General features: G+C 47.4%; 1 protein-coding gene across 1 annotated transcript in view; it reads left to right on the top strand.

Moving 5' to 3' along the window:
- The window catches only part of Ncoa2 (nuclear receptor coactivator 2), a 79,994-nt gene that overhangs the window by 28,083 nt on the left and 27,412 nt on the right, over positions 1–24,499 (top strand). The window contains exons 3-9 of the mRNA XM_032906771.1: positions 7,289–7,392; positions 10,732–10,909; positions 13,211–13,399; positions 16,545–16,646; positions 17,212–17,355; positions 20,158–20,305; positions 22,036–23,305. Of these exons, the coding sequence (XP_032762662.1) occupies positions 7,289–7,392; positions 10,732–10,909; positions 13,211–13,399; positions 16,545–16,646; positions 17,212–17,355; positions 20,158–20,305; positions 22,036–23,305 (2,135 nt within the window). The remainder of the gene's footprint in view (positions 1–7,288; positions 7,393–10,731; positions 10,910–13,210; positions 13,400–16,544; positions 16,647–17,211; positions 17,356–20,157; positions 20,306–22,035; positions 23,306–24,499) is intronic.

Here is a 24,499-nt window from a genome sequence, read left to right as displayed (position 1 = left end):
GGAGTTTGTGCTGGCTAGTTTTATGACAACTTAACACAAGACTTAACCGTCAGAGCGGATGGAGCATGGTTGAGAAAATGCCTCCATGATATTACTATATGGTATATTACTATAGGGTATTTCCTTAATTAGTGATTGATGGGGGGGCCCAGCACACTGTGGGTGGTGCCGTCCCTGGGCTGGTGGTCCTGTTCTATAAGGGACCAAGCTGGGCAAACCATGGGTTTACAAACCAGTAAGCAGCACCCTCCATGGCCTCTGCTTCAGCTCCTGCCTCCAGGGTCCTGTTCTGTCTGAGTTCCTTTGCCGACTTCACTCAGTGTGAAAGTGTGAGCCAAATAGATCCTTTCGTCCCCAGCTTGGTCATGGAGTTTCAGGGAGCAATGGAAACCCTAACTAAGACAGATGTGAAACCAAGGCTTCCCTTTCTGCTGATGGCCATCGGTGTATGTGCATAGGTTGAAATGGCCTTGAAATTGGTTGAGTTTGCTGGATTTGTATGAAGGGAAGTCATGATATGCTAAGTAGAAGCTCAGTGTCCAAAGTGAGGGAGGCGACGCGGGGCTTGGGTTCCTCCCACTACTAAAGAAAGTGCAGCTGCATGGTTTTTAATGAGCACAGCAGGGGTCTCTCCACGTGACGATCTATCATGTTGAAAAGATGCACACGTTTGGAGAGCGAGGGAAGGCCTTGCGTTTTATGTTCGCAGAATGCTTCCTAATGAATAGGGATGCGCTGCTGGCTTCACGGAGCCGTATGGCAGCTTTTCTAATTTTAGTCGGTGCAGATGCCTAATTCTCTCCTTTTACCTTCTAGAACCTCTGAGATGCTGCACATCTTCTCTTGTAACATTTGATCTGTGTGTCGCTGTTTCCATGACTTCCTTGTCCCTCACAGGTCTGCACAGGTTGTATGGCTGCTGGCTTTCACAGAAACCCCGGACCTGACGGCAGCCAGGTACCGAATGCAAGACCGCGCAGAAGCAGTGCACCTGTCCCCAGTAGAGTCTTAGAGCTGGCTGTGCGTGATTAGGCTTGTGTTTGACACCAGCCCATTGAAAAGTTGATAGGTTTCTGAGTGGCTGCTTTTACTCATTTTAAAGCAGTGGAATTAATTATAAAACCTGTATCTGGTTCATTTTAGCCAAAGATTCTGATGTTCTACTCTGAATAACTTGGATTCAGGTTTTTGTTTTTTATTTTTTTTTAAGGGCTTTCCTGTCAGGGGCGAGTCTGCACTCGAGCATATGGGGATGTTTTACATGTGTAAATATCTGTGGGTTATTCATCATCAGACAGCGTTTCACAGACTGGGTGCTATTTGATGAACTCTATCTTTTTAAAGCTAGTATCCATAAGCTTCTACAGCCTTTTTAGATTATGAGAGAGAGAGAGCGAGCGCTCAGCGGAGACATCATCTCTGTTGGTGCCTCCCACCCTAGTGCTGTATGGGCGGGCATAAAGTAGTATCAGCCTGCTGGCTGCCACTGCTCTGCTGGAGCAGAGCAGTCCTGCGCCTGCCCATCGGAGCCCTGCTGCCATCCCTGTGAAGGGAGGGCCTCTGGCCTGGCAGTGTTTTGCAGAAAGGTGAAGCTTTCATATTCTCTATGCACTTGGCTAATAAACATACACAATGCTAATGTAAAGGCATTAGCGCATTACCACAGGCCAGTAAATACACCTCAGAGGAATCTATAAAGGCACTTCATAACCCCCAAATACCTCATGTTTTCTTTTAAAATAAGGTATTTTTTGCAAGGCTGTATTTTTGATTTATTGCTGTTCTCACCAGAAAACTGGAGTTTTACTTTCAGATTTATCCCTGTGCATGGCAATGATAAAGTCATTTAATCTGTCCGCTCCCTGTATTGAGTCGATTTTACTTCTAGATAGCAATGCCCCACCTTTTCTTTTGTTCTCAGAGAAAGCACGAATAATAATTACTTATGAAAATAAGGAATTTAATATTAATGATTCCCCCAGTTTGCAGTATGACTCATCTAGCACAGTCCCTGCAGAGACAGGATCTTCGCTTTCGAACTGGAAATCTAATTAATTGGTATTGGATTTCTGGAGCACAGGCAAATGGAGCAGGGAGAGGGTGGGGCAGCTGAGCAGCCACCCGGAGGGAGGACCTGGGTGCTCCAAAGGTCCAGGGGGGAAGGGTTGGTGGGGAGGGGCTGTCCTGCCAGGATTTAGGGCTGTAAAACAGAGCTGTTAAATAGCTGTTTCATGAAGGAGGAAGAAAAGGAGAGCATTGTGCCTTTGCTCTTCCTCTCTCTAGTTGTGGTCTTCATCTAGAGAGAATGACAGTGATGGCCAAGGCACAGCGGGGACCCTGTGAGGGTGAAGCACAGAGGGACTCCGGCACTTAAATGTTATGGTGAGATTTCATAAGGTTGTGATCATGGGGAATCTGGAGCCAGACTTCCACTGGTGCCTCTACTGAAGGATATTTTTATAACAATATATTTTTATGGTTAATGGATGCAAAATATAGAAAACTAAATATAGTTCGTGACCGCTGGGAAAATTGCCTAATTTAAAAATATTAAATGGTATGTTTTAGTACAGTCATGCTGCACTTACAGAAGTGTAAATATCTAAGAGTCGTAGCGTATTTTTATATGCTGCGTACAAACAGCTTGCCCTGCGCTGCGCGGAGATAGAGCGCATGTCTGGTTAGCATCTAGTCTCCGAGACCGCCCCTCCAGCCTCCCCTCCTTTCCCTGCTGTCCCTCCCTCCTTCTCCCGCTCTGGTTTAATGTCAAGGCTGAACGGAACACTGAAGTGCAAGTACTTCATGAAAAGTACCCAATACAGTAAATTCAGGACCAGCTTAATTCCGGTTTCAATCGCTTCAGTAAAGCTGTGTTTTGTGTCACTTCATGTCATTGACTAATTTTTATTTTACTGTGGAGAAGTGGCCCAAACATAAATTCAACGCAGAACTGAAGAACACATGACAAATTATCTAGAAAATGCATTCTAAACAGGGAGTATAGGATTGAAAAAGTAGGTTTTTACTGTTGGCTTTTGTTGTCTGATAGCAATTGGGAAATTCTCAAGCTCTCAGCATAGCTTGCCTTACCACACTCTCTCTGCACACGCGGGTTTTCTTTCAAGTCCCATGTTCCACTAATAGAGCTTCAGTCTCATCTTGAAAATTGTTTTGGTTTTTTTTTTGTTGTTGTTGTTTTGTTTTTTTTTTTTTGTTTTGCTTTTTTTTTTTTTTTTTTTTTTGTCATCCCTTACTAGAGCTCTAGTTTAGGTCTTTTGGGGACACTTAAGAATATTGGTTTTCACAGAGCGGTGGTGGTGGTGGTGGTGGTGCATGCCTTTGATCCCAGCACTTCAGAGGCAGAGGCAGGTTTGAGACCAGCCTGGTCTACAGAGCAAGTTCGAGGACAGCCAAGGTCACACAGAGAAACTATGTCTCAATAAACAAAAACAAAACAGAACAGAACAGGAAAGAGGGATATTGGTTTGAAGGCCACCCATCCACGTGTACGTCCCCTAGACTCTAACCTAACCTACCTCAGCATATGTGGAGCACGTCCATCCCTGCCCAGCCACTCCTCCCTTATCCGAACTAAAGTTGGTCCCTTATGACTCAAGCCGGTCCCTTATGACTCAAGCCGTCATTTTCACCTTCTGTTAAACGGCAGAGTTTCACCCTCCAGGGGGCAGTGTGAGCTCTTGACCAATAAGGATGATCTTGACACTCCAACCTCTCACCCACTCAGGCCTGCAGGCTACGTTCCACTAACTTATGTGGGCTGATACCACAATCACCTGCTGCTTTTTTCCTTTAAAGATTTACCGGATGAATATTCTAAGGGGAAAACGGCATATTTTCTTACTATAAAGTTTTCCAGGGTGATGCTTTTATTCGAGTTTTCCAAAAGTCTCCCCCACACAAATGTTCTGAGAGCTGAATCCTCTCCTAGCCCTCGTTCCGTGTTGTATCTGACTGGTGAGTTTCTAAAAACAAACCTGTGTGCTCATTCGCTCTTGCTTCTTAGTGACTGTCTTTTCCTGAGGGTGGAGAATCGTCTGTCTGAGCATGTTGCTGCAACATTACAACACCCAGGCATGAAGTTTGTGTTAGGGGCACTTGCCTGATTGAGTTGTCATAAGGAAAGTTGTATGCATTACAAAAAACCATTAATAGGTGAATTTACTTCCTCAGAAAGATATAAGTCTCATAAAGTCTAGTGATTGCTGGATTGTTGTAACAGAAAGCTATAACACGTCACTAAGATGTATTTATTTGACCCTTAGAGCAGCAGTAGTACTCCACAGAAAGAAAAGGAGGAAGTCACTCCTTCCCTGTGATCAGTCTCCTCTGACAATAGCCTTAGGTTTTCTAACAGGTAATTTTAAAAATTGGGGGAGGAGTCTGATGGCCAGCTGCCTAGGCTTTGCCCTCAGACTACAGCAGTCCTCACAGTGCCTTCCCGCCATGTGGGCAGAGCCTCAAATCATTAGCTAGAGTGAACTTTGCTGCCTGTCAAGCAATTTTTGTTCAACAACGAGAAAAGTACCTAACACACATGGTAACATACTTGAGGGCTAGTTTCTTTGACACAAGATGGAGATTTAGCAGTGGAGGAATGAGCTGAGAGAGAAGGCCAGAGGCACAGTAATTTACCATGTTCACACAACTGTCTCTCTGTGTAGCCATTCTCTAGAAGCCCTGAGCCGTGGTCCTTAACCCCACCCCTCCCCTCTCCCCCCACTCTGGGAGCTGCACCCTGAAGGGTTAGTGGAGCACTGGGGAGAATAGCTTCCAGTCACACCAACCTTCTATTAATTTACTCTCACTCTGCCTGGCCAGGGACATCTGTACTTAGTGACATTTCTGACCTACAGTGCTGGCCATTGAAAATACAGATGTGTATAGTCCTGTTCTGACTTCCTGGGGACAGTCTTCAGTGTGGCAGCACACTTTTGGGACAGTGTTCTGTTTTATGGACCAAGAAGGCAAGAGCATGCAGACATCCTCTGGAACCGTGGTTCTCACACTGGGGTCACCTAAGACCAGCAGAAAACACAAATATTTACATTACAGTTCCTAACAGTAGGAAAATTACAATTATGAAGTATCAGTGAAAATAATTCTAGAGTGGGGTCACCACAACATGCGGAACTGTGTATAAGCTCACAGCATTCGGAACTTTGAGAACCACTGCTCTGTCCATATAGCAGACTGACAGACTGACATAAGCAGGCCTTTCCAGTCTGTGCCCATGGTCCCTACAGTCTGAGACCTTGGGAGGACATCTCTCCTGCATCCTTCTGGCGGAGAATCCTGCTGCTGGAGGATGTAAGGAGGACACACCCCACAAGCAGTGGGGGTGGGGGACAGCGAAGGCCACGGTGTGCTCAATCTAAGCAAGAGTTGTCAGCACTTGCCCCTCCATGCTGAAGAGGGAAAGTAAGAATGAACGCACAGGGAGGGCCTTGAAACAAACCACATGAAGTGCATGCATTTTGAGCTTTAGAATTAATGGCACGCGGAAGCTTCCTGCCAAGCACGCAGGCACCCTTGTAAATAGTGATAGGCGTAGGAGTCTGTCTGCGTCTGGGTGCCACAGCACTGCGGGGCAAAGATCAGCTCTGCAGTCATCCCCAGAGAAATGGGTAAGGGGTGTAGTGGCACAGGTCTTGTGAGGATGCTGGCTAAAACCAGTGTCCCTTCCTTTAGGATTTACTGGGGAGAAGGGGGTCCTATACCGTAAGTAACGGCCAGTCCTCTGTCCTATGATTGGAGCAGAGGGGTGTTTTCTGTACTCCGAGGACTGCTAGGGTGAGACAAAGCCTGTGGAGAGACAACTTTTAGGGAATCATCAGGGAAAAGAGCAAAAAAAATGCCACAGGTAAGACGGTAGAGGAAGCCAAAGCAGCCCGCATGGTGTGTAGTTGATCAGCTCTCTGAAGAACACGCAGAGTGTGAACACTGTGCTGATAGCAAGTGTTGTCTGAACAGCCTTGGGTGTTGTGTTCTGTACATTGTGTGTGCTCCCATGAGGAAGGATAGATCAGAAGACAGCTTGGTGAGAATAGGTTCTTTCCTAACATCACGAGAGTCCCAATATCCAACTCCTCATCAGGCCTAGGAGCGAGTGCCCTTACCCACTGAGCCTTCATGTCCTCGAACTTGTAGTTTCTAACGTGTGTTTTACATATGTATTTGTCATTGGCAGAACCATGATACACAGGCTGCAGACACTAAAACTAAGGCCTTTGTTTGCCTTGTTCTGACACGGTCTTCTTTCTCTACTGGCAAAAATGCATCATGAAGACTTTCCATCGGGAGTAGCAAGATTTGGAGGATCTACATAATTCCCTAATTATTTTTAGGTTCCATAAATTAGGCTTTAACAGATTTTTTAAATACTGCATACAATTTTTCTCACAAAAAAAAAAAAAAGAAACAGTTACTATGGTCAGGGAAAAGCAAGTTGAATGTGAATACAAAGTTGAGTTACAGTTTGGTTTGAATTTTTAATTTTCTTGCATTTAATTATAATGAAAACATGCAGTGTAAACAAGGGTGTAATTTATTCAGTTTACATGTAATTGGCACATTGCTTTTGTGTTGTTTTCTAACAGGTTGTGGCTGTGTATGTTACACTATAAACTTACTTTGCCATCCTTGAGGGAACTCCTTACAGATGGATTGAGAGCTGTGCATGTTTTCTCCTGTAAGCTGTTTTACAACTGCTCTGGTGCTGAGGGCACATCTTCAGCCCTGGGCGGTGGTCCTGGAGCTGTCCAGCTCCACTGCACAAAATCAGAGCTCACCATTGCCATCCTGTGAGGGCCTGGTGGGGCTGCTTCCCCGTCCGCCCTAAGTCATGGCGTCTGGATGACAAGTTAGGTGAAGGCCCTGTTGTCTCTCCCTGAAGTGGACAGATGCGTCCTGACCATGCCACTGGACTCAGCAGTAGGACCTCCAGCCCCTTCTCCCTAGTTCGGAGAATCTCTTGAGTGGAATGTCATGGATGTGGATATTTGGTTTCACAATCTTTATTTTTAAATGTCTGCCAGGGACAGCATGAAACCTCTAAACTCATTTTCTCCAAAGCCTGAAAGGAGATCTGATGCACACATTCTGGAGATGAACGGTACCATCTCGCTCCTCTGTCCAGCCGTTCCTGTCCTCCAGGAGCAGCTACGTGCCCTAAATTCACTTACGGGCACATCTGACCCCACTGGAGATTCTGGTCTTGGTGTGCCCTTGAGATACCCCGCTATTTCATTTGCTCTTGTGTTTGTTGCAGAGAAAGCAGCCGCTGCCAACATCGATGAAGTGCAGAAGTCAGATGTGTCATCCACGGGGCAGGGCGTCATCGACAAGGACGCACTGGGGCCTATGATGCTTGAGGTACCACACCCCCACGGTTTCATATCATGAATGTTTTAGTGTTTGTGTGATACATTTATGTTCAGGTATATATAATTTAAGGAGAATCCACGCTCGGGTGGATATGTCTGTCTGTGAGTTCTTGCCTCCAGCGACATTCTATGTGAGTGCAACCACACCGAGTACAGTTAGATTCAAGCATGAGCTCAGGCTCCGTCAGGTGAGTACCATTTCTAAAGCTGAGCTCAGACACCTATTAGACGGTGGGGTCCTGTTCCTGGGGCTCAGGGTCCATGTGTGCCTGTATGGACAGTTTAAAATGTGAGAACCAAAGAGCTTTATGCTTTTTAGGGCTGTTAATTCCAACTAATATATTTTTCTCATAAAAATGAAGGTAGACATAGGAAGAAGGAACGTTTTAAAAGTATAACAGTAACTGCTCTAAGAGCCTAGGGCAGCTACTGTCTCAGGCTCATAAAATGCTCCTTGTTTTTCTTAATGAGTACTAAACACAAAGTGCTTTTCTGTTCCCCTTTCAAAATTCAAATTCAGGGTGTGGGTTTTTTAAGATGAGAGAAGAAGTAGCAGTGAATAAAGAGAGAGCTGCCTGAGACGTAAATTACCTCAGTTCTCATGGTGCTCTGCCCTGCCAAAGACGCTCTGAGCGTAAGCAACCGTGGCCAGAGCTGTGCACTGCGCCTGCACTGTGCCTGCTGCAGCGGCCGCGTGGCTTTCAGGACCAAGAGTTTTAAATCCAAGCTAGACAGTACTCTCTTGGCCTTTTTGTCCCTTTTCTCATAAAGAAGGTTTTGTTTTTAGAAAACCTAATTCTGCGGGAATCTGCTGTATAATTGGGATCTGGAGATAGGAGAGTAATGCTCGCCCCAGCCTGTCTTTGCAGCCCGGAAACCGGGAAAGGGAATAACACTCGAAATGTAAATAAGAAATACTCAAGTTAATTAAAAAAAAGAAAAAAGAAAAAGAAAAAAAAATAACGAAAGTCATTCCCTGGGGCTGGACCTGTTAGTGAGAGGCTTTGAATGACCCGGGTTGGCCCCCGGTCAGCTTCTCCATACTCATCACAGCCGCGGAGCAGCACTTCCCACGTACTTCTTAGAAGCAGTAAAGAAGCTGTGACCAGGTGACTGTGTGGAATTACATAAAAAGAAGGAACAGCTTTCTCTGGAAAAATTTCTGAATTGTAAGCAGAGATTTAATCGGAATTTTTCCATATAACTGTTGATTCATTAAACCTAGGGAATAGAGAGTAACACTGAAACCCCAAGAAAGACTTTGAGGCTTCTAAAAAGAGATGCTTAGAGCAAGACAGGCTGTGGCTTAGCCCTTGCAACAAGTCCATTAATTATAGAAACTGCATTACTGGATGGCAGTGTCCCTGATTTCATAAAATCAAACCAAAATTTTTACTGTTTGTCTGAAAATAATCTGAGAATGGAAGAAGCCAGCATAGAATGTAGTACTAAATACATGTACCAGAGAGGAAGTGCCTGAATCCAGTGGCTTATGGCTTAAATGGAAACCTTAAACAGGGAAAGGTTCCATTTAAACCTTGGAGAGATGTTCTAGGCTTAGATGCACACTCATGCTTGCATCATGGCATAGCAGTTGCTAGGCAACAGAAGCAAACGTCAGCTCTTTTCATCAGAGCATATCACAGCGAGCCTTAAAAACACAAACAGTTTTATAAGACGAGCCACTCTCATCTTTCAATTTTATTAGGCCACAAATGAGCCGGGTACCTACCGTGCTGTAAGAAGCCCTGTGCTCATTCAAAGCCAGCGCAGTAGAGCAGGGTTGAAAGCCTAAGCACTCTGCTGGCTGCCCTGCGGTAGCAGGAAGTGAGAAGGGACAGATGTGTCCGTGCACGTGCTATTGCTGTGCCTCTGCCAGTGCAGGCCGCTGTGTGCCACCTGTGTGCGTGGCACGGATGTCTCTGTAGTCTTGCCTTGTCCTGAGTGTGACAGAATGGTTACAGAAAGTCTAAAGCCAAGCAGTGGTTTGTGTTTGGTTTGGCTTGGGTCTTCGTTGTTGTTGTTGCTGTTGTTGTTGTTGGTGGTGGTGGTGCTGTTGTTGTTGCTGCTGCTGTTGCTGCTGTTGCTGTTGTTATATGATGGGTCCTTGACCCCTAGCCCAGACTGGCCTTGAACTCCCAGCCCTTCTTCTACCTTAGCCCGAGTATTAAGATAGCTGTGTGCCACCACACCCCGTTTACTTTTTCTTTAAACAATTTCTCATTCTTACCCTAGGATCAGTTTTAGATTGCTGGAAATACAATTAAAGATGGAATATATTATTCCAAAACCACTGACAAAGCAGAAGCCTCTTATATAAAGAGCCTTGAGTGGACCAAGCCTTTGGGCCATCCATGCCCACTGCATGGGGCCGGGCATGTTCCTGTCACGTCACAAATGCAGTAGATACCTGAAGAGCCTACATGGCACAGCTGACTGGGAATTTAAGCTTTAGCATGGGTCCCGCTCTTCTTAGTGTGTGAAGCGGCACCCTGACCTGTTCCGGGCAAGCATTAGCTGTAGGAGAGAAGTCTAGGTGTGGAGCTTGCCAGCTGCCAGGGCAGACGGAGAGGCTGGGCTTCTGGTTCCCTGGAGTAGCAGCTGCACTGCAGACTGTGTGAGTGACTCCCTCTGTAACCTGGAAAAGAGGACATTAGAGGGACACGGACTGCCCTCTAATGTGTGGGAGTGAACACCCACAGCTGTCATTTATCTTCCCTTCCAGAAACGTTTTAGATGGTGAGCCTGTTACAGGAGACAGGTGACCAGCACTGAGTTCTCTTAGCTACCACTTCTTAGTCTGGTGACACTCAGCCCATGCCCTGTCCCCATTCACCCACCACGCCAGAGAGCCTGCCCAGGTCCGTCCCTGCACACCAGAAAGTGAAGACCGGTCTGAGACCATCTGTGATTTCCTTAAATCCTGGCCACCTTTAAAGTTGGGAAAATTAGTTTTTGAACTGAGGGAAGGTTAGCACTGGCCTCTTCCTCTCAGCATATCCCATACCAAGCAGTGGCAGTGTGTGGGCTGACGCCCCAACTCCCACACTTACCCTGTGCTACTCCCCCATCCCGCTCTGGTATTTAGCAACAATTGTCTCCTGGCAGATTACAGACTTCATATTTCTTTTTTGGCTTTAGCAACAGACCCTAATCTAGCCTCTCTTCCATTCTGACTAGAATGGCATCGTTTTTGTTTCCCAAGGGAACGTGTTGTTTCTGAAGGGCATGGAGATCTCTTCCCCCTAAAGAACTGGTTCCCCTCATGACAGCTGCATCTCTGTATGTTGCACCCTGTCTAATAGGGTTGGTTGGTCTTTGTCCTTAGGCCCTTGATGGGTTCTTCTTCGTCGTGAACCTAGAAGGCAATGTGGTGTTCGTGTCCGAGAACGTGACGCAGTATCTGCGGTATAACCAGGAAGAACTGATGAACAAGAGCGTTTACAGCATCCTGCATGTCGGGGACCACACGGAATTTGTCAAGAACCTGCTGCCAAAGTCCATGGGTAAATGTCAGCGGCTCCACTGCTCCCCACGGACTCCCGCCAGACACATGACAGTCTGCCAGTGCTGGTCCTGAGTGCACTGTTGATTCTGCGTGAACTGGAGAAGGACGCAAATGGAAGGTCCCCGCAACCAGTGGCAGGAGGGCTTTTTAAAACAGGTTGCAGGGGTTGGGGATTTAGCTCAGTGATAGAGCGCTTACCTAGCAAGCGCAAGGCCCTGGGTTCGGTCCCCAGCTCCGGGGGAAAAAAAAAAAAAAGGTTGCAACCTTCCCCTCTGCCCACCAACTTGACCATCCATTCTGCTTACTGCAATCAATCCAAAGAGTGGGCCGTGACATGTTTGGGATTTGACTCCCTTGAGTTCTGTGTATAAACAGAATGTGACATGTGTATGGGGCATTCTGAAAACAGACAGGGGCCGGCATGGTGGCACAGCCCGTGGGTATAGGGACTTCACAGACTGGTTCATGTTCGTCCCCTGAGCAGCTCTGCAGGTGTCACTGCAGGGCACAGCCTCCTTGGCCCTTCATGTCCATCCATCCATCCATCCCTCCAAGTTTCCAGACCTCTCTCCTGACTGCCGCTTCTTTGGTGGATTCTGTTCAGAAGCCGTTAGCAGTGTGCGCCTTGCATCAGGGCCTACCTTAGGGGATGGCTGTCCCTCAGTGGCTCCTGAGTGTTCTCACTGTTAGGAATGGCTTCTCAGACAAAATGGAGTACGTATTGTAGTGCTTAGTAAGGTCCGTCCTGAAGTGACGCGTGTTTGGAAGCTGCTGGTCCTGTAGTTAGCCAGTGAATGGGGAAGATCCTCTTAGTTACCCTTACGGCTAGTTTTGCTCCTGAGGATAAAGCCCTTTGTTTTCTGGGAATATAGCACTCCTCCAGGATGTGTGAATATTTGTGTGGAATTCTTCTGTTTTGGTCTGGTAAATGTGGGAGAATGGATTTCATAGTTGAAGTAACTAATTTTCTGATCTCTTCAGTCATTTTCTGTTCCTCAAAGGACTTGTGCTTGTCACTTCTTTGTCTAAAGAGCCCTCCGCCTGGCCTCACAAGCACCTTTTCTTTAGTTTAGTTTAGTTTACTTCTTAATCTTTTTCCTTTCTTCCTGGATAGCTCTGTAGAGTCTCGTTATGTAAATAGACTTCCCAAGTGCTAATAGTCTAAAGGTAACTGCCTCCCCGGGGAACTAGAGCAGCGCTGGGCAGCCAGGTAACCTGGGCTAGCTGCTCTGTGGCTTGGCTTTCCCTGCAGCCTGTGAGGCCTTGGCCTGGGTCCACTGTGGCACCTCTGTCCAGTGCTTGCTTTCCTACTCCAGGATGAGAGTTAAGGCCGTTCTACTTGGGACACTTCAGACAGCTGTACCTTTCTCTGCACGTGATCACTCTTTCGTAACCCAAATTAGTCATTCTTTCTTTTGTTGTTTTCTCTAATGTGTTTCAGAAGACACCGATGCATTTCCTTTTGTTAAGCAACTCTTTCTTTCTCTTCACTATTCATTTATTCCTTTTACATCCCAATCTCAGTGTCCCCTCGACTCTCAGTCCCTCACAACTGTTTCTTAATATATACAATTTTTAATTTTGACACAAAAGCAGGAAGTCTGTCTGATCGTTTTCACTTGACACAGTATCAGCACTTTGTCTTCTACAATTTTCAGTCCCACTAAGGAAGTCTGCATGAAAAATTAAGATGGGCTGTGGGCTGTAGGCTGTAACCGGGTGGTTCAGAAGCAGGCTCCTTAGGAGAACACTCTCTGTTTCTTGGAAAAGTCTGACAGCAATCTGTATCTGAGAGGCTGGAGTGTCTCCCAGAGTGAGCACCCTGCCATGCTACGCTGTAGCCCCGAAGGACCGGGCTCAGCGGAGGCAGCAGGGACAGATGTCCGTGTGCTACGAAGGGTGAAATGTGGACAGTCCAGTCAGCTGGGTGGATGGGCTGCTCAGTGAGGTTTGGGTAATATGTTGAGGTTGCTCTCATGCTGCTAACTCCTGACATCCAAGTCCTCTGAAAAACATCGGCATTTGTCACAGTCAGTGCCATTCACGAAGTTTTGAATATAGTTCTAAGAAACCAAAGATAGAAACCCAAAAATAGAGCATGCAGTATTTTAGTAATATGTAGTCAGGGCATGACCTTGAGTAGAGCGGTCAGGGTAGAGGCTCTGGAGGATGGAAGATGTCCTGAAAACCCCAGGTTCCTGAGATGTAAAGTCCTGTGCTTTCCCTACACCCTTTTAATAAGGCAGCAGCCCTAGAACCTGTCGCTTCCCTGTAATCTCGGGTCTCTCTTGCCTCACAGTGAATGGGGGATCCTGGACCGGAGAACCTCCCAGGCGGAACAGCCACACCTTCAACTGTCGGATGCTGGTGAAGCCTTTGCCAGATTCAGAAGAGGAAGGCCATGATAACCAGGAAGCACATCAGAAATACGAGACGATGCAGTGCTTCGCTGTGTCTCAGCCAAAGTCTATCAAAGAGGAGGGCGAAGGTAGGACGACCCTGGGAGAGCTCATGAGTCTGTGCTTCCTCCTGTGCGTGGCTGGCTTGCTGATTACACCCTGATCACACACGGGCAGGCGCTCACAGAGAAGAGCAGGAAGCCCCTCCTGATTCCTTCCATCTTTACTTTGTTTGGGGTTCCATTTTTTTTTTGTTGGTTTATTTGTTTTGTTTTTCTTCTCTCTCTACAACATTGGGGGTTGAACTCTCACATGCTAAGCAGTGTTCTGCCTCTGAACTGTTCTCAATTTGAAATGTTCTGTGCTGAGGTAAGTGGCATGGTGCAGGTCTTTGAAACTGCACCAGGGTTGATTTCCGTTAAGTTCTTTTTTTTTTTTTTTTTTTTTCGGAGCTGGGGACCGAACCCAGGGCCTTGCGCTTCCTAGGCAAGCGCTCTACCACTGAGCTAAATCCCCAACCCCCCTCCGTTAAGTTCTTATGTAAATAACATGAGTTCTGGTGACTGTGGCATTTCTGCACCTCTGACAGTGACAGCTTAGTGGATCCTGGGTTGCTTTGAGTGCCTAATGTCAATCTATGCCACAGCCCCAGAAAGAAAGGGTCTGAGCAGCGTTGTTCTGTAGACTTTCCAGGGAGTAGCAGACCACAGTGTGATAGAACAGAGAAGACAGAGGAGCAGAGGTGAGCTTTCAGACACAGAAGCTGCTGTGTTGCTCCCCTGAGTTGCTGATGTCATACCATCCTCTGCCTTCTACTCACTAAGTGTCTCTCTGTAGTACAAGGTGTGTTGGAGAGAGCAGTGTGGGAGTTACACATGGAAAGAGCTTTTGACTAGCAATGCAAGGAGATATCCTAGCGGATAGTCAGGGCCCCAATTCAGCCATTTGCTCTGGGTCTGGACAAATTCCGTCACTTCTCTGTGTTTCAGTGTATTAAGTCAAATTTCTACTGTGAGCATCAGATCTGGTTCAGAATGGGCAGCGTGTTACTCTGGGATGGAGTGCTTACCTGATATGTACACCCTGCGTTCCGTTCTCAGCGTGTGTGCACACATACGCACAGGACTTATGACTGTGGCTGGACTGTAGAAGCCACCGAATCCTAGCATAGTACTGCCTAGTTAAAATGTGTACATGCTTTTTTAAATCTTATCAGAAAGGCATTCCAAAGAGCTATTATAGAGATACGGTATTTCAAAATGAGCCTTTACTTAGGCGTGACTTCAGACAGTTTAGTTCTGTTCCCTCAACAAGAGAGAGCAAACACTGCAGACTCATCCATGATATTCCACAAGCAGGGAAGGCACAGCCGTGCTGACTCACTGTTCTGCACTGGAGAAGAAAATGTGAATTCTGGTTGAGATAGAGCCCATTTGGTAAAGTGCTTGCCTAGAGCGTCCAAACGCCCCAAACTGCATAAAGTCAGTCATTGTGATGTACCCCTCCAATCCTAGACTCGGGATATACAGCCTGGTGAGTCAGAAAAGTCAAGGCCACCCTTGGCCACACACAGCAAGTGTGATGCCCACCTAAGATGTAGTAGAGTGTCTGTAAATTAACCAGTTAACAAAATTGGATTCCAGGACAGAGTGTGGTTGTGCACACCTCTAAACCTGGCACGCACGTGGAATGAGGTGCATTTAAGGTGGTGGGTACCACTTTAGTGATCCCAGCAAGGGATAGAGATGGGGGTCACTGTAAGTTTGAGACCAGCCTGCTCTACAGATGAGTTGCAGGTGAGGCAGAGGGGCATAGCAACACCCCGCCCCAAAGAAAATCTGTATGTTTATAAAATGTAGCAAAAGCAAGGGCTTCTCTTTTTCTTCTTCCTTTCATTGTAGCTAAAATATGAAGTGTAGCTAAATGCTCATGGCCCGACACAGGGTAGGAAGAGCTCAACCACTGAGCCACGTACCCCACTTCCCATGATGATTGCATTTTAACCTGAACACCAGCTATTATTTCAGATCTTCTCCCCTCCCAAAAAGAGGAAGAAAGAAAGCTTCCCAAGTTTACAGGTGAATGATCGCAAGCCCGTGGTGTGAGGTGGTGTGAGGACCCTGCCATGTGAGGTGGTGTGAGGACCCTGCTGTGTGAGGTGGTGTGAGGACCTTGCCGTGTGAGGTGGTGTGAGGACCCTGCCGTGTGAGGTGGTGTGAGGTGGTGTGAGGACCCTGCCGTGTGAGGTGGTGTGAGGACCCTGCCGTGTGAGGTGGTATGAGGTGGTGTGAAGACCCTGCCGTGTGAGGTGGTGTGAGGTGGTGTGAGGACCCTGCCGTGTGAGGTGGTGTGAGGAGCCTGTTTCATCCTGCAGCTGCCCTTCCTTTCATCACCTTTTCCTTTTAACTTGAAGGAGCCATAAGATGTGCTGCATGCCTACGTTTGTATAAGACGTGTCCCTGTGCTCCACAAGTGAGCCCCATACAGAAAACAATGAAAGCAGGCTAGGGAGATGGCTCGGCAGTTAAGAGCACTGGCTGCTGCCACAGGACCCTTGTTCAGGTCCCAGCACCCACATAGTAGCTCACAACCATCTGTAAGTCCAGTTCAGGGCGTCCGTCAACCTCTCTGGCTCTGGCCTCAACAGGCACCAGCATGTCAGTCATTCACAGACGAACATGCAGGCAAATGTCTATACAAATAAATAAAGTTGTAAAATGTTGAAGCGGGCACCAGGTTAAACCTTTACCCTGGCTGTGGAGGACCTGGCCGTGTCAACATGCTGAGCTGTCCGCAGTAAGTCTGGTGCATCTACCAGGCCGGTAGAGTGTGTGTGTCCTTGGCTCGCCTCATCTCGCCCTCCTCGTGTACCCACACCGTTTGTTAGGTGGAATCCTGAAGCCGGGAAGAAACTGCTTCCCAACTCTGTCTGATTTCAAGCCTAGCGTTTTGTTTTGTTTTGTTATGAACTAGGTTTGCCTTTACACTCAGTGACCTAACAAAGATGGACCCCGTTCTTTGCATCCCTGGGGAGGTGGTTTCCAGTCATTCACTCATGTGCTGTTACTCTCAGCTCATCCTAACAGCCGCCTCCACCAGAGCTGAAGTGAGAGTGAAGCCAGTGAGGACTGAGAACCGTGGCGATCCTCCTTGATTTGCCAGGCCATACTCTCATAGATATTGAGTTGTTTTGATCACTCCAAATATGACAAACAATTGTCTTATTTATTTAAGATTTGCAGTCCTGCTTGATTTGTGTGGCACGAAGAGTCCCCATGAAGGAAAGGCCAGCCCTTCCCTCATCAGAGAGCTTTACCACCCGCCAGGACCTCCAAGGTAAATTCCTGTCAGAGAAGACAAACTTGAAAATGCATAGGTGTCTGAATACAGGAACTGTCTCCAGAGGACCGCAGTGTTGAGAGAGGCGGCGGGCGAGGCTGCCAGTGGTGGCCTTGAACTGCTGGGGTGCAGTGGGCCCACAAACTGGGGGACTTTCCTCACTGTGTTCCTTCTTGGAGATGTATTGGGCTGCCAGCTCCAAACAGCAGACTTTCCATTTCTACAGTCCCACCCCAGAACAGAACGGTTCAGTTTTTCAAGTATCATTGTTCTGTGTAGAATATAATATTAATTAGAAATGATTTACAATATTGAGGGTAGCACATGTCTGAAACCAATCCTCATTTGGAGGTAAGGGAGAGTTCCAAGAAGATGTGTGTAGAAATCAGAGACAATTGGATGTGTAAAATAGAAAGGACACAGGAAGGTAGAGCGTGCTGTGCCACTGTATGTGAGGTCAGTTTCTAGAGTCATGACTGTGAGTGAGTCTGTGTGTCCTGAATGTTAGTTGTTTCTTGGGGAAATCAGTGTTGTAATTGTAGCATCTGCTGTTAAATCCCAGGCAAGATCACTTCTCTGGACACTAGCACCATGAGAGCTGCCATGAAACCAGGCTGGGAGGATCTGGTAAGAAGATGTATTCAGAAGTTCCACACACAGCACGAAGGGGAGTCTCTCTCATACGCCAAGAGGCATCATCATGAAGGTAGGTGTCTCTGCATACTCCTTTACCTGACCTTTATACAGTTGCTTCCTGTGGGGACGTTCATTGAAGAAGAGATACCCAAAGCTCGCCTCACAGAAGTTCTATGTCCTGGTGCTCCCTGAACCAATAAGCTACTTGAGGAAATAAAGCAAGAGGTGTTGATATCACAAAGATGGGGAAAGAGGTCATTTTTTCCTAGTCCCCACACTTCTGGATACATGCCAAGATAACCAGGGTGTGACCTAAGGAACAGGATTCAGTTCATAAGAGCAGTCTGGAAGGAAGCAAGAGCCAGTAAATGCCAAGCTGTCCTTCATGGTGCGAACAGCAGACTCCAGAAATTTCCAGAAGGCCTGGAGAGGCAACAGGCCCCCTCTGGGTCACAGACTGAAAGAACAGCTGAAGCAAACTCAACACTCCAGCCGTCTTCCAGTGCAAATGCTCACTGCCTTCGCATGCCTGTCCTCCTGTGTCATCTCATCCCACACACACCAGCACCCCAGAGACACCCAGCCCTCCCCTGTGTACTTAACCAGCGTCAAGTGGGACAGGGTCCTGCTCGGCATGCACTCTGCCCGCAGCACGACAGACTCCTGGCAGAGAAGGCCTCTCGGTCTTAGCGTGGACAGTTGTCTGCCTCTGCAGAAGAGAGCCTGTAACTAATCTGTGGCAAATGGAGCTGTAGTTTGTCTGTTTAGTGTGCATCTATGACCTTGTCTTTTTAACTCGTGAGCTGTGTACATCGAAACTTTATGCTTTGGAGATCGCTTCATGGAAAGGCACAGACGTAGCAGATGTGCCCTGGCTCACCTGTTCGCTCCCCACACCGGCATCTGTTTCACCCCAATTTCTGTAAAATTAAGCAAATGATCAGACATTTGCACCCTCCAATGTTTTCACTGCTAGAATACAGGCAAATACAGGTGGTACGTTTGATAGAAATCAATATTTAACCTGGCGTTTCACTAGATAACAGTTCGGAATAGAAGCAGAAAGGCCTTAGCAAACGTTCGGTGCCCCTGGGTCCTGAGTGCCCTGCAGTCAATAACCAGCTGCCTGCTTCCACATACACAGACACATGTTCTACCGCAGGACTCACTGAAAGGAACTGCACATAGACGTACCAAATAAGGACTGCAAAGCCCAGGGCACTGTGAAGGGTGAGGCCAGGGTTGCTAGAGCTCTCTAGGTGCACACACACCACATGTACACACTCCTGCATCCCCCCACAGAAGTGACCGTAACTAGTAATTTTCAAAAGAAGTAATAATACTAGAGAGTTCACCTGCTTCTAGTGGGAATGTGCTAGAAGGGGAGCATGGGGCGTGCCCACACTTGCTACACGGTATGCAGAACAAATGGGAAGTCTTGAGAGGTCATAGCCACTGAAAATGGTCCTTTACACAGCAGTGTTCCTGCCACCTCTAGACACATGCTTACGGCGCAGAGCACAGCACACACAGGACGGTACCTGATTCCCAGTACAGCCACTTGAGAGTCCCTGCAGGCAGCAGATGACAGCAGACAGCCCTGTCCCAAGATCCTGTCCACATGAGGTTGTGGAGGGGCTGTTTGACAAACACAGAGTGGACCTTTATGAAGAATTCAGTCCCCTCCTCTACCTGTAATTCTCTGGCTGGTGAATTTGCATGTTCACCTTGGGGCAAGCAATGATGTTAGAAACATACTTTTCTTAAAATTATTCAAGAAGCAACTGAGTTTTACCACTTTTTCCTGAATTGAAGAAATTTTTTTATATGAAATGCTTGTTATGAAATACAGTTCTGTAAGTCTCAGTTGTTTTAAGAGAAGCTACATTAAGCCAGATGATTTACTTTGTATTTCTGGCCTTTATGAAATGCTAGAGCGACGGCACTGGCTTGAGTCTGTGCTTGGGTTTCAGTTGTGTTTAGCGCTTTCTTCTGACAGACTATGCTTTCGCTTTTACTTCCTGTTGTCCGAAGCACAGAAAGAAACACTCACTACACCGAGGGAGGCAAAGCCTAAGGAAGCAGTGTGCAGTGGTGGAGGTCCCTGAGGATGGCACTCAGACAGTACAGGGGCTTAACCCGCCCTCATAGTTACACTGCAGGGAAAGCGAGGGCAGACTGTGCTCACACACCGGAGTGCAGGGTTCTGGGCGCTGTTGCTTTTGTGGTGTTTTCTAATACTATTAAGAAATTATGGAAAGGCTTATTTTGACCTGATAAACTGTTTTCACTCTCTTTGCCCCATAATAATAATTTGACTTAAGAGAGTGTTTGGGGTGCTAGAGGGATAGCCCAGGGAGAGGTTACGAGTACCAGCTGCTCTTGATGACCCAGGTTCAGTTCCCAGCTCCTACAGGATGGATGGTTCACAGCATCCTGTAACCCCAGCTCCACTTACATATAGTGGGGCAAAATAGACATACACGTAAAATAAAAATAAGTCTAAAATTAAAAATAAAAACAAATCTTTAGAAATAAGGAACAGTTTGAGATTTCAAGATGATAACATAACAATAATGTCATTTTAAAAAAGAAATCTAATGCACCGTTTGGTATTTTGAAAAGTAACTGCTCTTTAAATGGATGTTTTATGACCTGTGACTTTCTAATGTGCTGGTAGGAAAGCCAGTGAAGTTTAATCACTGTTGTGCCTTGTCACACTTTCCTGACACTTGGTTCCACTTTGCTGATTTTTCTTCTTTCTTTAGCTTTTTTCTTTCTAATCATGCCTTGTTTCCCTTTTTTTGTTTGTTTGTTTTTTTGGGTTTTTTTTTGTTTTTTTGTTTTTTGTTTTTTGTTCTTTTGCCTGCAGTTCTGAGACAAGGCTTGGCGTTCAGTCAGATCTATCGTTTTTCCTTGTCCGACGGCACTCTTGTTGCTGCACAAACGAAGAGCAAACTCATCCGTTCTCAGACTACGAATGAGCCTCAGCTTGTGATATCGCTACACATGCTTCACAGGTAATCAGGTTTCCCACCCGAGACCGCTGTTAAAACCATCGGCCAGAAACCGCTGCGCTGTGCCAGCGCAGTCCAGCTGCCCTTCGCACTTCACCTTTAACCTCAAGAACACAGCGTCAGGTGGAGGTGGTGTCGCGCACCGTTAGTCCCGGTGCTCAGGCAGAGGCAGGCGCATCTCTGAGAGCCCTAAGCCAGCCTGATGTACTCAGTGAGCTCCATGACGGCCAGGGCACAGAGAGACTCTGTCTCAGACAAACAGAAGCAGAGAGAGAAGGCACGGGCTTGGCTGCCCCTGCCTGTCACAGTTCCCAGCGAAGTCCCCAGCAAGCAGTGCGGTGAGAGCAGGAGTGTTAAAGCCAGTGCTGAGACTCTGATCCTGCATGCTTAATCTCTCAAGTGGATATTCTTAGACTAGTTTGGATTTTTGTTCTTGGGTTCAATTCTTCCCATTAGACTTTAAGTTGAATGGTTTTCTATAGTAAAAGAGAAAAACACGAATGTTGGTTTTTAAAGTAAATGCCATAGAGCGTATCGTTTCAGATACTCATTTGGGAAAGTGATTGAATTTCAAATCTTATAAGTGTTGTTTATATGCTGAGGGAAACTTTCCGAGGTGCCGCCAAGAGATATCTACAGAAGCTCTGCGTAAAGAGTCCCAGTTTATTGGATTTCTCAATTATTTTGCTTTCTAGTACAGGAATAAAAAATCAGGCAGGCCTGGTTGCCAAGTAATAATAAGTCTGACCTCAAACTGAAACCGTTTGAAAGTGATTATGAGGCAGCGGATTTCACCCACACACACACACACACACACACACACTGAAGCTGATGTCTGACAATCACTGAACATGTTTGGTAACTCAGAAGTAGTCACCAAGACTGAAGCAAAAGCCCTGGGTCCTGGGAGACCTGCTTGTAAGCGTCAGTTAGGGGAATGGGTTCGAATTTTCCTGGAATGGTGGCCAGTTAAAATCACAAACTGTGTCACCCCAGAACCCTGCCATAGCCACCTTCTCTCCTCAGGCCTGCAGGGATTGAGGGGATGGCTAGGAAGCTATGGAATCTGTGAGGCAGGCAGAGTAACTTTTCAGCATCTGGAACTGACTCTCTCTAACAGTTAGGGCACGGCGTTCCCACTAAGGAACCGTTCACGTGAACCAGGTGACTCCTGTCAGAACCTCTGCCTCCAGATGTGCCCACTGCTGGGAGCTGAGCCTGGCCAACTGGCTGACTCGAGTGGTACTCGCGTGGATCGGTTTTTAGGGCTGCACGAGCTCTCAGTTGGTCATCAGGGAGAGTCATAATTGAAATCATCCTAGTGTCCTCTTTACTTACTGAAATTTCAGTCTGGAAGTAATCTAATTTCACCTACACACACACACACACACACACTCACACACACACACACACACACACTCACACACACACACACACACACACACTCACTCACACACACACACTCACTCACACACACACACTCACACTCACTCACTCACACTCACTTGAGAAAAACCACAGACATCTCGAAGTGTCCCATGAAAAGCACCCCGTAGTCCAGAGCCGTCCGTGGCCAGCGTAGCCCAGAAGCACAGGTGTTTTCATCCGAGCTTTGGCGTCTTTTAGATGTAGTCTGCTTTTGTAAAGAAGAGATCCTGCCACTTTTAAATTAATAACAGGTCACTTTGTATTTCTCCTTTCATCTTACACATGTTTCTCTCCTCATTGTACAGAGAGCAGAATGTGTGTGTAATGAATCCGGATCTGACTGGACAAGCGATGGGGAAGCCATTGAGTCCAATGAGCTCTAGCAGCCCCGCCCGTCAGGCCATGTGCAGTGGGAACCCAGGTCAGGACGTGGCCCTCGGTAGCAATATGAACTTTCCCATGAATGGCCCAAGGGAACAGATGAGCATGCCTATGGGCAGGTTTGGTGGTTCTGGGGGCATGAACCATGTATCAGGCATGCAAGCAACCACTCCTCAGGGTAGTAACTATGCACTCAAAATGAACAGTCCCTCACAAAGCAGCCCCGGCCTGAACCCAGGGCAACCCAGCTCTGTGCTCTCCCCACGGCATCGCATGAGCCCCGGCGTGGCTGGCAGTCCTCGCGTCCCACCCAGTCAGTTTTCCCCTGCAGGAAGCTTGCACTCCCCGGCGGGAGTTTGCAGCAGCACAGGAAATAGCCATAGTTACACCAACAGTTCCCTCAATGCACTGCAAGCCCTCAGCGAGGGCCACGGGGTCTCCTTAGGGCCATCGTTGGCTTCACCGGACCTAAAAATGGGCAATTCGCAAAACTCCCCAGTTAACATGAATCCTCCCCCACTCAGCAAGATGGGAAGCTTGGACTCCAAAGACTGTTTTGGACTTTATGGGGAGCCATCAGAAGGTACAACTGGACAAGCAGAGGCCAGCTGCCATCCTGAAGAACAGAAGAGGCCCAATGATTCCAGCATGCCCCAGGCGGCCAGCGGGGACAGGGCTGAGGGACACAGCCGGCTGCATGAGAGCAAAGGGCAAACCAAACTCCTACAGCTGCTGACCACCAAGTCCGACCAGATGGAGCCTTCACCCTTGCCCAGCTCTTTGTCGGACACAAACAAGGACTCCACAGGCAGCTTGCCAGGGCCTGGGTCCACGCATGGCACCTCGCTCAAGGAGAAGCATAAGATTTTGCACAGACTCTTACAGGACAGCAGCTCCCCTGTGGACTTGGCCAAGCTGACAGCAGAAGCCACAGGCAAAGAGCTGAGTCAGGAGTCCAGTGGCACGGCTCCTGGGTCAGAGGTGACTGTCAAACAGGAGCCGGCGAGCCCCAAGAAGAAAGAGAACGCACTACTGCGCTATTTGCTCGACAAAGATGATACTAAAGATATTGGCTTACCGGAAATAACCCCCAAACTCGAGCGGCTGGACAGTAAGACAGATCCTGCCAGTAACACAAAGCTAATCGCCATGAAAACTGTGAAGGAGGAGGTGAGCTTTGAGCCCAGTGATCAGGTGAGTTTGCTAACGTCTTCTCCCAGGTGTGCTCGCCTGTGTTCTGCACTGCAGAGCCACACGGCACAGACATGGCTGTCGGCCATGAACTTGCTCTCAGCCACTCCGCCACTGTAGGCCCGGGCAGCTGTGGACACTGAGCGAGTTCTTATGGCTGTGCTCTGACACAGTTTTACAGAGACTTACAGCCCTAAGCAGACAGTCGTTTTTCTTGCTATGAAGGAAGGAGGTAAAGTCATTCTTGGGTAATAGGTCATACGTAAACAAGGGTGAGCAGGATGAGCTGCAGCCTGGCTGTACTTAGCTGAACCCAGAGGGGTGGCAACCCCTTCCTCAGACCAGGGCTTTCTCACAACAGACAAGAGTATCTATTTGTCGCTCTCTCCATATGATCAGAGGTCAGCCAGTTAACATCCGTCTGCCTCTTTCTGAGTAGTGGACAGGAGTCTCATTGACTGTTGGCTAAACACGCCAGAGGAAATGGACGGAGACGTGTCAAACCATTGTGTATCGATTCAGACCAGAATAATGGGTTACATTCTATCTGCTTCTCTCCAAAGTTAACACCTTGAAAACAATCCAGGGGACATAAAGTAATGCTCAGAATCATTCTTTTATCTATTTTTTTATTTTTTGACAAAAAGTGATCCTAATATAATATGATTCACTGTCGAATGTCGCTGTCTGACTAGTTGATATATCACTGCATGCACTGGTACAATACCTTTATAGAACTCTTCTGAGTGGCCTTCAGTATAGACATGTTATATAGTTTCCCTCTGGAATGTTTTCATCCACACTAACATTCTGATCCTTCTCCAACATTTCAACCCTGGCTCCTCAGCCATTCCCAGCAATACTCTGGTGTGAAAGGCACCACAGTGAGGAAGCAACCATTGATATTTCCACTGACTTACAAAAGCAAGCGATGCAAGCTGTTGCAACTGCAGTGGTGGAATCTGTGACTGACTGGAGGTTAGGGCGCAGCCTCACCTTCCCCAGTCTGAACATGTCTTGGCTGGCAGACTCTGTCATGACAGGCTAAGCAGTGAGGAAGTCACGGGGGCCTTAGAATGGCCATAATTTGCCCTTGAAAGTTGTGTTGCAGGTAGGAAAATACCGTCAAGAGAGCTGTACCCCCATCCCACACTGTGCCTTTGAGCCCCCTGAATCCACAGAGGCTGCTTTTGGGGG

This window comes from Rattus rattus, chromosome 1 (assembly GCF_011064425.1).
Source record: "Rattus rattus isolate New Zealand chromosome 1, Rrattus_CSIRO_v1, whole genome shotgun sequence".
Lineage (NCBI taxonomy): Eukaryota > Metazoa > Chordata > Mammalia > Rodentia > Muridae > Rattus > Rattus rattus.
This window is presented reverse-complemented; position numbering and strand designations above follow the sequence as displayed.